This window comes from Garra rufa, chromosome 6 (genome assembly GCF_049309525.1).
Source record: "Garra rufa chromosome 6, GarRuf1.0, whole genome shotgun sequence".
NCBI lineage: Eukaryota > Metazoa > Chordata > Actinopteri > Cypriniformes > Cyprinidae > Garra > Garra rufa.
Window position 1 is genome coordinate 8,826,179 of NC_133366.1, and position 14,004 is coordinate 8,840,182.

At 36.1% G+C, this 14,004-nt stretch overlaps 2 protein-coding genes across 2 annotated transcripts in view; both read left to right on the forward strand.

Moving 5' to 3' along the window:
• The window catches only part of usp34 (ubiquitin specific peptidase 34), an 83,305-nt gene that overhangs the window by 63,805 nt on the left and 5,496 nt on the right, over positions 1-14,004 (forward strand). The window lies entirely within an intron of this gene.
• LOC141336234 (ubiquitin carboxyl-terminal hydrolase 34-like) lies at positions 664-13,390 on the forward strand. The gene is made up of 24 exons (XM_073841787.1): positions 664-755; positions 844-908; positions 1,131-1,206; positions 1,344-1,391; positions 1,501-1,566; positions 1,697-1,777; positions 3,612-3,697; positions 3,835-4,003; positions 4,471-4,545; positions 4,630-4,781; positions 4,969-5,122; positions 5,675-5,719; positions 5,805-5,909; positions 6,020-6,167; positions 7,833-8,137; positions 8,221-8,550; positions 9,873-10,030; positions 10,107-10,185; positions 10,276-10,402; positions 12,528-12,635; positions 12,724-12,828; positions 12,916-13,040; positions 13,121-13,272; positions 13,372-13,390. Exons 1-24 carry the CDS (start codon positions 675-677, stop codon positions 13,388-13,390), a joined length of 2,859 nt encoding a protein of 952 aa, XP_073697888.1. The 5' UTR covers positions 664-674.

Here is a 14,004-nt window from a genome sequence, read left to right on the forward strand (position 1 = left end):
ATGATTCAATACACTTTAGGTCAATATCACACCGGAGTTCTCCTTTAATATTACATTTTTGTATATTAATATATTGTAATTTATTTTTAAGGAATAATAAACTATAATTTTTATTTAAAAAATATATTTAAATTTTTAATTTTTTTTTTTATTAATAGTAAATTATTTTAATATTAATTATACATAATTTTTTATATTTTATATGTATTTTTGTATTATAATTAAAGATACATTATTTCATTTTATTTAACATATTAATTTTACTTAAATTTTATTGTAATTATTGAAGTAATATACACCTTTGTTTAATTTTACTTTATATATTATTAGAATTATAGTAATAAATTTTTATTGTCCGTCAATGACAGACAATTTCCGGTTAACGCCACCTCTGAGATATTTATATATAATTAATAGTTATACATTTATTTACATTTTTTATGTTAATCATAATTATATAATTATTATAGTAATGAATAACACTATTTTTTTACTATATTAATATTTTAGTTTTCTGTTTATTATAGATATAATAATAATAATAATAATAATAATAGTAATAATTATTATTATTATTATTTTAGTATTATCTCGCTTGAGATTTTGAACCCCAAAAATGCTTTGTAAACAAAGTAACATACTAGTTATCTGTCTTTCAGACCCACAGTGCCTACATGCTGTTTTATAAGAGGGTGGAGGTGGAGGAGGAGAATGGGAAGGACTTTAACTTTGACATTTCTCCTGATCTTCTGGAGGTACAGACCTCACTGTACATCAGCTTTGCTCTTCACTGCACACACCTGAGCATTTCTCTGACAGCTCATCTCTCTTTCTCTCTCATAGTGGATCTGGCACGACAACATGCAGTTTCTCCAGGACAAGAACATCTTTGAACACACATACTTTGGGTAAGAACAGTTTCACAGAACTATGGATATCTTTAGATATTTTTTTTTTATTTTGTATTTATATTATTCATAATTATGTATGGTGATATGGTGGTATAATAAGTATAAACGTCTATATGTCATGTTCTCTTTTTGTTTTGTATATATATATATATTTATATAATTGGTCCTCTCATTCTCTTGTTTCCTTTCTCATTCTTTCATTTTGTTATTTCTCTGTAGTTTCATGTGGCAGCTGTGCAGCAGTATTCCCAGCACTTTACCGGATCCTAAATCCGTGTCGCTCATGACAGCTAAGGTGAGTTTGTTCACATGAACGGCATTATCAGAGCAACACTACACCAACTTATGAAGAATATATACATTGAGATTAATCATTTTGAGTTATTGTAAAGAGAAATAGGTTCGAGTCATTGCCCTCTCTTTGTCTCACAGCTCAGCACATCGTTTGTTCTGGAGACTTTCATCCACTCCAAAGAAAAGGTGAGATGGAGTTTACTTCTCCTTTGTTGTTTTTCTTTTGTAGCTTATAGTACAGCTGTTTGGTGCTGTTTTCTATGTTTAATAGTTAAATTTTTTTTTTTTATCTTAGCCCACAATGCTGCAGTGGATTGAGCTCTTGACCAAACAATTTAACAATAGCCAAGCTGCCTGCGAGGTAACACACACACATTCACATACACTTGACATCTAGCTTCTTGTTTTCCAGCCAAATGAATGGAGATAGTTGATGATATCAGTGGTGTTATTGGGTTAATTGTTTTTTTTCTGTCTTTGTGTCCTGTCAGTGGTTTTTGGATCAGATGGCAGATGATAACTGGTGGCCAATGCAGATTCTCATCAAGTGTCCCAATCAGATCGTACGTCAGGTGAGTGTTACATAAACACCTTTACTTAAAGGAGAAGTTCACTTCCAGAGCAAATATGTACAGATAACGTACTCACCCCCTTGTCATCCAAGATGTTCAAGGCTTTCTTTCTTCAGTCATAAAGAAATTGTTTTTTGAGGAAGACATTTCAGGATTTCTGTCCATATAGTGGACTTCTGTGGTGCCCCCAAGTTTGAACTTCCAAAATGCAGTTTAAACGCAGCTTCAAAGGGCTCTAAGGAAGAAGGGTCTTATCTAGTGAAACAATCGGTTATTTAAAAAAAAAAAGACAATTTATATACTTTTTAACCTCAAATGCTCATCAGTTAGGGTAGGTCGAAAAACTCCAATTTCATTTTCTTCTCCAACTTCAAAATTGTTTTACATCGCGGTTTTACCTTTTTTTGTAAAGACAGTTTGATCTCCTTTGCACGGTCACTTTGTAAACACTGTGTCGGTACTTCTGCAGCGATGTAGGATGATTTTCAAGTTGGAGGAGAAAATGAGATTGGAGTTTTTCGACATACCCTAACTGTCTTGAATCTGAACACACAGATGGCACAGAGCTAGACAAGATGAGCATTTGAGGTTAAAAAGTGTAGAAATGGGATTGTTTTGAAGCTGCATTTTGGAAGTTCAAAATCGGGGGCACCATAGAAGACCATTATATGGAGAGAAATCCTGAAATGTTTTCCTTAAAAAACATAAATTCTTTACGACTGAAGAAAGACAGACATGAATATCTTGGAGGACAAGGGGGTGAGTGCATTATCTGTACATTTTTGTTCTGGAAGTAAACTTCTCCTTTAACTATTTAAATAAAATTTTAAATAAACAAAGTTATTTTTAAAGGATTAGTTCTCTTCCAGAATATGTGTGGATCACTCCGCTGTGACGACCCCTGATAAAAGGGAGCAAGCTGAAAGAGAGAGAGTTCTCTTCCAGAATAAACATTTCTTGATCATTTACACTTTCCCATGTTCTTTCATTCTTCATTCGAAAAGAAATTAAGTTTTTTGAGGAAAACATTCCAGAATTTTTCTCCATATAGTGGTCTTCAATGGTGACCAATAGGTTGAAGGTCCAAACTAAAGTTTCACTGCAGCTTTAAAGGACTCTACACAATCCTAGCCGAAGAATAAGGGTCTTATCTAGCAAAACAATTGGTCGTTTTCTAAGAAAATGCAAATTGATATACTTTTTACCCACAAAAGTTTGTCTTGCACTAGCTCTGAGATTTCAAGCTTTATGTAATGATGCTGGAAAGGTCATTATTATTTAATTTAATTTAATTATTTAGTGTAACTTTTTTTTTTAAAGTTTGTTTGGCTTTCTTTGCATGTTCACCTAAACACTGGCTCAGTGCTTCTGCGTGATTGTGTAATGCATGAGTTTGAGCTAGTGCAAAACGAGCATTTGTGGTTAAAAAGTAAAGAAAATGGCCAATTTTTCCGCTAGATAAGACCCTTAATCCTCGGCTGTGATCATGTAAAGCCCTTTGAAGCTGCATTGAAACTGCAGTTTGGATCTTCAGCATATAGATCCCCATTGAAGCCCACTATGTGGAGAAAAATCCTGGAATATTTTCCTAAAAAAATCTTAATTTCTTTTTGACAGAAGAAAGGAAGGCATGAATATCTTGGAGTAAATTTTTTTTAGGAAATTTCTATTCTGGAAATGAACTAATCCTTTAAATGTATCACTGTTATTAACATACAAACCCACACCCTTTACTTAAGAGAAAACATTTAGCATTAAAAAAAAATGTGTTTTCTTTCTGAAAGTTTAAGATAAACACTCACTCACTCATGATTATACTGCTGTGGTGTTCCAGATGTTTCAGAGGTTGTGTATTCACGTGATCCAGCGCCTCAGACCGGTCCACGCTCACCTGTACCTGCAGCCGGGCATGGAGGACGGGTGTGTGATTCGTCCCTTTTTGTCTTCCTCTGGAGCCAGATAACCATCCTGACCCATATGCTGTTATACTGTCAATGAAACATGGAAATTCTTCTAAAACATTTCTCATTTCTGTTGTTCTGCTGGTCTGTCTGCAGATCTGATGATATGGACGGGCCGGTGGAGGACATCGGCAGTCGCTCGTGTGTGACGCGATTCGTCAAAACGCTGCTGTCAATCATGGAGCACGGAGTGAAGCCGCACAGCAAACATCTGACCGAATACTTTGCCTTTTTATATGAGTTTGCCAAAATGGGAGAAGAGGAGGTAACGCCTACTTGCTTAATTACTTTATTTCTTTCTTTATACTTTTTATTTATTGTATATATTTATTTACTTATTTTACTTTATACACCTTCTTATTTCACCTTCTTATTTAACTTATTTACTTTATTTGCCTTTTTTACCTGTTTCTTTTATTTTATTTATTTATTTTACTTAATTTGTTTATTATTTATATTTATTTACTTATTTGTTTTACTTTATTCACCTTCTTATTTCACCTCTTAATTTATTTCACTCATTTACTTTTTTATTTAACTTATTTACTTTATTTGCTTATTTACCTGTTTCTTTTTATTTAATTTACTTATTTATTTTACTTAATTTGTTTATTATTTATTTACCTACGTATTAATTTTACTTATTTAATTATTATTTATTTGTTAAAAATTGCACCATTTAAGTGCATTCTTTATTTTCTTCTTTTAAATTTTTTTTTTCTTTCTTCACAGAGTCAGTTCCTCTTGTCATTGCAAGCCATTTCTATAATGGTGCATTTCTACATAGGCACTAAAGGACCTGAAAATGTGAGTGCCGTCTCATCAGGCTTGATCTTTTCTGATTCAGACTTCCACCGATCTCAGATCATAACGTCCATCTCTCTTTTTCAGCCTCAGGTGGAGGTGTTATCTGAGGAGGAGGAGGGTGAGGAGGATGAAGAGGAGGACATCCTCTCGCTGGCGGAGGAGAAGTACCGGCCGGCCGCTCTGGAGAAGATGATTGCGCTCATAGCTCTGCTGGTGGAGCAGTCCCGATCTGAGAGGTACACACTCAGAAAACATCATATTTCACTTTAAATGGATTATTTATCTTTCTAAAAACCTATTTTATGGCTGTTGTAAAGTTGTTTTCTGTGGTGTCACCAAACAGAGTTGCAAACCATGCCATCAGTCATTTTTACTGTAATAGAGTAGTAATATCTGACCGTCTGATCGTTCATCTGTCTATAGACACTTGACTCTGTCTCAGAGTGACATGGCCGCGCTGACCGGAGGAAAAGGTTTCCCCTTCCTGTTCCAGCACATCAGAGACAGTATCAACATCAGACAGACCTGCAACCTTATTTTCAGCCTCTGCAGATACAACAACCGCCTGGCTGAACACGTAAGACACACATGCTCGCTGTGCAAACAAACCACAGACTTGTGTTTTTATATAAAGCTAATTATTGGGGATGCACCATATGTTCAGCAACCAAAATTATAAGTAATAAGTGAAAAGGCAGAATAAATTATTCCGAACAATGACGTGATGCGATGAAATGGAGGCGCGCACTTACCGTGTTCGCTAATCGGCCTTCAGCCCGGTGTTTAATTTTGTTCGGCTTCAGCCAAGAATTGTCTGTCTTCAGTGTCACACGATCCTTCAGAAATCATTCTAAGATGATGATTTGCTGCTCAAGAAACATTTCTGATTTTTATCAGTGTTGAAAACAGTTGTGCTGCTTTGATTAATAGAACTTGAAATAGAAATTCTTTGTAAAATAAATATCTTTACTCTCACTATTGATCAATTTGATGCATCCTTACTAAATTTTCCCCAAATGTTTGAACAGTAGTGTAGCTTAGTTCTTGGGACAGTCTTTGTATATCTATGCATGCAAACAGTTATAGCAATCTGTATCATAAGTTCTGATGTGTTTATCTGTTATCATAGATTGTGTCAATGCTGTTCACCTCCATTGCTAAACTGACTCCCGAGGTAAGAACAGAGTACAGCTCTTACTACTATTGCCATTTCATAATTTAATTCCTACACACACTAATGTTTTATGCATGTCTGGCAGGCGGCAAATCCATTCTTCAAGCTGCTGACGATGCTGATGGAGTTTGCTGCTGGTCCTCCAGGAATGCCTTCGTTTGCGTCCTACATCCTACAGAGGATCTGGGAGGTAAATCTTTCTCACTTCTCCACCTAACCAGTGCTTTACTTGAAGGTTTTGTGTTTCTGGAGACGTTCATATGTTGAGGATCTGATCCGGGTGTCTGATCTGTCTGTCAGGTGATCGAGTATAACCCGTCTCAGTGTTTGGATTGGTTGGCTGTTCAGACTCCTCGTAATAAGCTGGCTCACAGCTGGGTCCTGCAGAACATGGAAAACTGGGTGGAGAGGTTTCTGTTGGCGCACAACTACCCACGTGTCCGGACATGTAAGAACACACACATCTACACAAGTTCACTGAACATTTTTGTTAAGCATTATTATTATTTTTAAGCTTCAGGTGCCTCACACACATAATATAATGAAAAGTTTGGAGTCAGTAAGTAAAAATTAATTTGAATAGTACATAATAAATGTATATTTAATAGTAAAAATACATTTAAATAAATGTATACTTTTATTCATCATGCATTAAATTGATCAAAATTGACAGTAAATTTATTTATAATTCTGTTTCAAAGAAATACTGTTCTTTTAAGCTTTCTATTAATTAAAGAGTTTTCACAACAAATATAAAGTTGCAACACTGTTTTCAATATTATTAATGATCAGAAATGTTTCTTGAACAGCAGATTAGCATATTAGAATGATTTCTGAAGGATCATGTGACACTGAAGACTGGAGGTGTGATGCTGAAAATCCAGCTTTGACCACAGGAATAAATTACATTTTACAATATATTACAGTAGAAAACCATTCTTTAGAATTCTTTTACAATATTACTATTTTTACTCTGTTTCTTACTCTGTCAAATAAATGCAGAACAAAAAAGTCTTTGTTTAAAAACATTACAAAATCTTACTGACCCCAAACCAGTGTTATTTTAGAATTCTTGATTTATTGTTAGTTTTTGTTAATACTTTAAATTAGATTTTTTTTATAGACGTTTTCTGTTTTCATTTTAATTATAAGCTTTTATCATTTTATTGTGTGTATTTGACATTTTTTAAGTGGTGCTCTTTTTTTCGTTGTCTTTTTTTTTTCTCGATCACATTTTTCAGTAATCATTATAAACTATATATAATTTGAAAGCTTAACCTCAGAATTCATCCATTTTTAAATCGATGTTGTGTTACCATGGAAATGGTACTTTTATGGTAATCTTTTAGCAGTCTCCTCCCCTTAGTGGGTGGAGTCAAGTGTCATATTACAAAATGTATTAAGAGCTTTTAGAATCAGTTTGTGGTAAATGCCCTAAATAAAATCTCACAGGAACCTTAAATTCTTTTATATCAACTTCAAATTTGGAACATAACATACTTAGACATAAGGCTTGATTATTATAGCAGTTGTGGATTAAAAAATATTTTGTAAAATATTTATTTTATATAAAATAAAGTAAAAATTGTACAGTGCATTTTCTTTACAGTAAATTTAAAATTCTTTAAATTTTTAATTCTTTATTTTGAAACGATTCTGCAGTTTGTATAGTGCACTTTCACATCTGTGTTCAAAAATGGGGGGGTGACACTTAGCTTTAAATATTGATTTTTTTTTTTAGTTAGTTTTAGTTAATTTTAGTACTTCAACTGAAACTAAATGAAAATGAGTACTTTTGCTTTGACAGCTAGCTGAAATAAAATGTAATTTTTAAAATGTATTGCATTTCAGTTCATGTTTAAGTAACTGAGTTTAAGTTTTTTGGTTTTAGTTTTTAGCAATAATAATGCAGCCCCGGACTTTTGAACTCTAGTACATGACAAGCACATCAAGAACTACACACATGCTTAGAAAATGTGAATGTTCATTAGATAACAGTTTATGGTCCAAACAAACATCTACAACATGAATAGCTAGTCTTATTTTGATTTTGCCTGATAAAATGTCAAATTTTACATTATTTTGTGACCTATGCAATACATTTCTCTCTCAGCTGCGGCGTATCTGCTGGTGTCTCTCATCCCGAGCAACTCCTTCCGTCAGATGTTCCGCTCCACTCGCTCTCTCCACATCCCCACACGGGACCTTCCGCTGAGTCCTGACACCACCGTGGTTCTGCATCAGGTCTACAACCTGCTGCTGGGCCTGCTGGGCCGGGCCAAGCTCTATGTGGACGTGCCAGTGCACGGGACCACCAAACTGGTGCAGTACTTCAGCTTCATGACCTACTGCCTCATCTCCAAAACAGAGAAGCTTATGTTCTCCAGCTACTTCATGGACCTCTGGAACCTCTTCCAGGTAGTTCACGGGTAGTTAAAAACATGTAAAGGTGCTCATATGATGCATATCTGAGCTCTCATGTGTCTCTCTTGATCTCACAGCCTAAGTTATCAGAGCCAGCCATCGCCACGAATCACAACAAGCAAGCGCTTCTGTCCTTCTGGTATAACGTCTGCGTGGACTGCAGCGAAAACGTCCGTCTCATTGTTCAAAACCCTGTAGTTACGAAAAACATTGCCTTCAACTACATCCTGGCCGATCACGACGATCAAGAGGTGGTGCTGTTCAACCGCGGGATGCTTCCGGCGTACTACGCCATTCTGCGCATGTGCTGTGAGCAGTCGCCCGCTTTTACCCGGCAACTGGCGTCACACCAGAACATACAGTGGGCCTTCAAGAACCTCACACCCCACGCCAGCCAGTACCCAGGGGTGAGTACAACACCCAATGTCCTTCACTTTAGCAGTGTATAAACCAGTTACTAAAGATAGCACAGGGAATATGATCAAACATGCTTTTCTGCTCAAGAAATATTTGTTTACTTTACTCTACAGTGCGACCATTTCACTCACATTTGTGACTGAAAATTACTATGTGCGACTATAGAATAATATTTAGGAGCACTATGTGTGACTGACCCAATCAGCATATTTGTGTTTGCGCTCAAGGGAGCTTCAAAGGTTTCTGTGTTTTTGCAACATTGAGTAATGTATCACAGACATATCTCACGAATCCTTTCACAAACAAAGTGTAGAGAGTGTAAATAAAAGACGGATTGTGCAGTGTAGAGAGCTTCGTTGATTATAATACAGCTTTGTGAGATCACGAACTAAGAATAGTGACAGCTTTTGATTGAATGATTTTTAAGGGAGTTTGTAAATGAGATTTTATGATATTTCATACAACCAGTAAAACAAGAAGTTGATATAAAGTGACTTACATTGTCTGACTGTAACACTATTGCCTGATTTTGCTCTATTTCGTCATCAAAAGTAGTCTGAAACAAGTCACAACTGAGCCGCTCCGCATCTCCACTCAAACACAGCGCTGTTTTGTTTATGAATGAACGTGCGTTTTTAAATGAATATCGTGAAATGATTCAATTTCCCATTTATAAAGACACTCGCTTGCTTAATTCCTGAAAGAACCAGCCATTTGAGCAATTGAATGATACGATTCGGTATTTAAATCAATGTCTTGCCGCCACCGACTGGCAGATCTTTTCAGTTATTTAAATCATTTACCCCCGGTTTCACAGACAAGGCTTAAGCCTCGTCCTAGACTAAAATGTAAGTCTGAGCTGTTTCAACTGAAACAAAATTGCACTGATTGATCTTAAAATACATCAGTGCCTTTGTTTTGTCTCAAGATGCACACCAGTAATGTTTTTTTTCTAAGCATGTTTATAAAAATTACTTAAATGTCCTAATTGAACTATGGCCTAATCCTGGCTTAGTCTAAGCCCTGTCTGTAAAACCGGGCCTTAATTTTTAAAAATTTGAAATTTAAAACATTACTCTCAACATGAATTTATGAATTTGATTGCACTCGTGCCACCTCTGAGCCACATTAAACATGAAAAGGTAAAACAAAATTCCCCTGTAAATCACTTTAAGGAGTCAATTATCACCTTGTAATGGGAAGGCAATTATTATTTTTTTTTGATTATTGTTTTGAATGTGCACATGAAATGCTCATCCATTCAGGTTAATTCAGTTCAAGCTAATAACACCTTGTTTTTCTTTCTCTGCAGGCGGTGGAGGAGTTGTTCAACCTGATGCAGCTGTTTGTGGCTCAGAGGCCTGATATGAGAGAGGAAGAGCTGGAAGACGTGAAGCAGTTCAAGAAGACCACCATCAGCTGTTACCTCCGGTGTCTGGATGGACGCTCCTGCTGGACCACTCTCATCAGGTACGCACACACTCCCTAAAATCTTACTTTACAAGAGCTGTTTTTCATTTGTACTAAACTCTTTGTGTACTCTCAGTGCCTTCCGTATACTGCTGGAGAACGATGAGGACAGACTGCTGGTGGTGTTCAACAGAGGACTCATCCTCATGACTGAGGTATTCACACTCTCACTGACTCTTTTCAATCATCTTGATATTTTAATGGGCTGTTGTATAGAATTACATTTTTTTTTTTTGTGTCTGCAGTCCTTCAACACTTTGCACATGATGTACCATGAGGCCACTGCGTGTCACGTGACCGGTGATCTAGTGGAGCTGCTGTCCATCTTCCTATCTGTTTTAAAGGCAACGCGACCCTACTTACAGCGCAAAGGTACTACGTTACCCACACCACACACTGCCACTGTTGTTTATGATTACCCATAATGAACCTTATCTTAGAGTTCTCTGTTACTCACAATGCAGTCCAGAAGCACTCTGTTACCCATAATGAAACACAAAATTACTGATTTACCCATAATACACATTCACTTGCAGAACAAGTACTCATTATGCATAATGAAAAACTACCATGCAATGCAAAAGTACCTTATTACACATAATGCACCTTAAAAAAGCAATGCAAAAGTACTTATTTACCCATAATACACCTAAATGTACAGTGCAAAACTACTTGGTTATCATAATGCACAATATCAGGCAATGTAAAAGTACTCCATTACCCATAATGCATGTTAACGAAATAAAACAGGTTTTCCCTTTAACCATAATGCACCTAATTCAGTATGAAAGCACCTAAATGTACAGTACAAAACTACTGTTATTGTAATGCTCCATATCATGCAGTGCTAAATGCACCTAATACCTATAATGCACCTTACCATGCAATGCAGAAGTACTTACTTACCTATAATACACCTAAATGTGCAGTGAAAAACTACTGTTATCATATTGTGCTTTATCATGCAATGCAAAAGTACTCTATTAACCATAATGCACCTTATCATGCCATGCAAAACAACTTGTTACCCATTATACACCTAAACTTGTAGAACAAAAGTACTCATTACATGTAATGTACTGAAAAAATCTATACTTAAATACCTAGTTACCCACAATGCACCTTATGCAATACAAAAGTACTTTTTTAAGCCATTATACACTAAATCTGTGACACAAAAGTACCTTATTACCATGCAATCATGTGTCCATTGTAAAATACTCCATTACCCATAATGCACCAAAACAAATATAAAGCATGCTACCTGTAAAGACTAGAAGGGAGACATGATTCGCTACTGGGCATGCGCACATCAATCTAACGTTATTTTTATCACACTGTACAACAATAATACGGTTTACAAAAGTACTTTTTCTAACCCATGATACACCTAAGCATGCAAAGTACCTCATTATCATGCAATTTACCTTGCAATGTAAAAGTACTCCATTACCCATAATGCATATTAACAAGCAATGAAAAGTTAATCATTACCCATAAATGAACCATAACAAACAATGCAAAAGTACTCATTAGCCTTAATACAGCTTAATCTGCAGTACAAAAGTACTCATTACCCATAATGCACCTAAATGTGCAACACAGAGGTGCTCAATTATCATTATTCAATATATCATGCAATGCAAAATTACTCCATTACCCATAATGTAAGCGATGGAGCAAGTGGAATATCCATAATGAACCATAACAAGCAATGCAAAAGTACTCATTAGCCCTAATATACCTTAATCTGCAGTACAAAATTACTTATGACCCATAATGCACCTGAAAATGAATACTAAATTACCCCATTACCCATAATGCACCTTATGCAGTACAAAATTTACACATAAATGTGCAACATAGAAGTACTCCATTATCATTGATCAATATATCATGCAATGCAAAAGTACTCATTACCCACAATACACCTTATCAAGCATTGCAAAAGTACTCGTTACCCGTAATGAAGCTTGAGCGGCTTTAGGTGTGTTCGACTTGAAGTGGCGCTGTGCTGACAGATTGTGTATGAAATAAAAACACAGCAAGAGCGAGTCGAGAGGATATGCTCTTAAATATGCTCTGAAATCGCTCTCGCAGTACTTTAATGTTGTACACCGATCGGTCTGCACTCTGCACAGCACCACTTAAAGTCAAACACACATACCCATACCCCTAATACACATAAATGTGCAACAGAGATACTCTATTATCATTGTTCAATAAATCCTGTAATGCAAAAGTACTTAGTACCAAAAGTACTTTAACCAGCATTGCCAAAGCACTCATTACCCTTAATCCGACTTAACCAGCAATGCAAAAGTACTCTTTACAACAGTGCGCCTTAATGTTCAGTACAAAAATACTCATATAAAGAATCTAAAGTACCTTATTTCCCATAATGGCTTTAATGATATACAAAAAGTACTCAATAACCCATAATGCACTTGTGCATGCACTGTAATCTTAATCACTGCTCATTTCTCTCCATTTGTAGATGTGAAGCAGGCTTTGATCCAGTGGCAAGAGAGGATTGATTTTGCTCACAAGCTGCTGACGTTGCTAAACTCTTACAGCCCTCCAGAGCTGCGTAACGCTTGTCTGGGTGAGTCGCCACATCCACAAAACAAACAGACTGAATTTTAAATAAACCGCCGTAGATGAATGATCTGAATGCACTTGTTCGTCCTCAGATGTGCTAAAGGAGCTGGTGCTCTTAAGTCCTCATGACTTCCTGCACACGCTTGTGCCCTTCCTGCAGCACAACCACTGCACCTACCACCACAGCAACATCCCCAGTGAGTCCCACTGAAACCCTCAAACAAACAGCACTGATCAGCATCACGACCATCATGGTGTTTAACACTATCTGTGTGTGTTTGCAGTGTCGTTTGGCCCGTATCTGCCCTGTAGAGAGAATATCAAGCTGATGGGTGGAAAGAACAACATTCGTCCTCCCAGACCGGAGCTCAACATGTGCCTGCTGCCCTCCATGGTGGAGACCAGTAAGGTGTGTACAAGACCAACACATGAATCCTGACACACGCTGAGCTTCAGTTATTCACAGAGTGTGTTTTGTGTTTTCTGTAGGGTAAGGATGAGGTGTATGACAGGATGTTGTTGGACTACTTCCTGTCGTATCATCAGTTCATTCACTTGCTCTGTCGAGTCGCCATCAACTGTGAGAAGTTTACAGAGACTCTGGTGAAACTCAGTAAGGATGCTTCACTCTTCAAAGCTGGGTTTGTGTGTGTGTGTGCGCGTGTGTGTGCGTGCGTGTGCGTGCGTGTGCGTGTGCGTGTGTACGTTTGTGCTGATGGTGTTTATTCTTCTGTGTGCAGGTGTGTTAATAGCATATGAAGGACTTCCTCTACACCTGGCTCTCTTTCCAAAACTATGGACAGAGCTTGCTCAATCACAGGTAAAATCTTTTCTGTCATCTCTCCCACACACACGCTGAAGCAGTCAGCCACTAGAGGTCATGCTTTACCACAGGTTAAGCTCAATGAGATGTGGAGTGGGTAAAACTGTGGTAAAATCAGTCATGCATATTTTAGAATTTTTTAAAAGGTAATTAATTCAGTATCAAAACTGTGATAAAATTACTGTCATTTTATTTTAAACATAATACTAATAATCTTATATTAGATAATTATTTATTATCAAGCTAATAAAAGCTAATCATGCATATCTTTGAAAATTTTTATATAAAATATAATGATTTACTTATAATATTATAATTAGTATTATTATCATCATAACCATTATTATTATTATCATTATCAATCAGTTCAATATCAGAACTGTGGTATAATTGCTATGATGCAAGGCTTTTAATTATTCTTTGAAATATACCCATTATTTATTTATTTTATTTTAAAAATGTTAGCAAAAGTTAATGGTGCAAAAAAGAAAATATTTATTTTTTTGTACATGTTACAAATGACACTAACCACATTTTAAGCAATAATTAC

Excerpts from the sequence above, each read along its gene's own strand:
- LOC141336234 (XM_073841787.1), top strand. The coding sequence starts at position 675 with ATGCTGTTTTATAAGAGGGTGGAGGTGGAGGAGGAGAATGGGAAGGAC. Across the intron at positions 10,403-12,527 it reads ACCCTACTTACAGCGCAAAG|ATGTGAAGCAGGCTTTGATC; the intron begins GTACTACGTTAC and ends CTCCATTTGTAG. Across the intron at positions 12,829-12,915 it reads CCACCACAGCAACATCCCCA|TGTCGTTTGGCCCGTATCTG; the intron begins GTGAGTCCCACT and ends GTGTGTTTGCAG.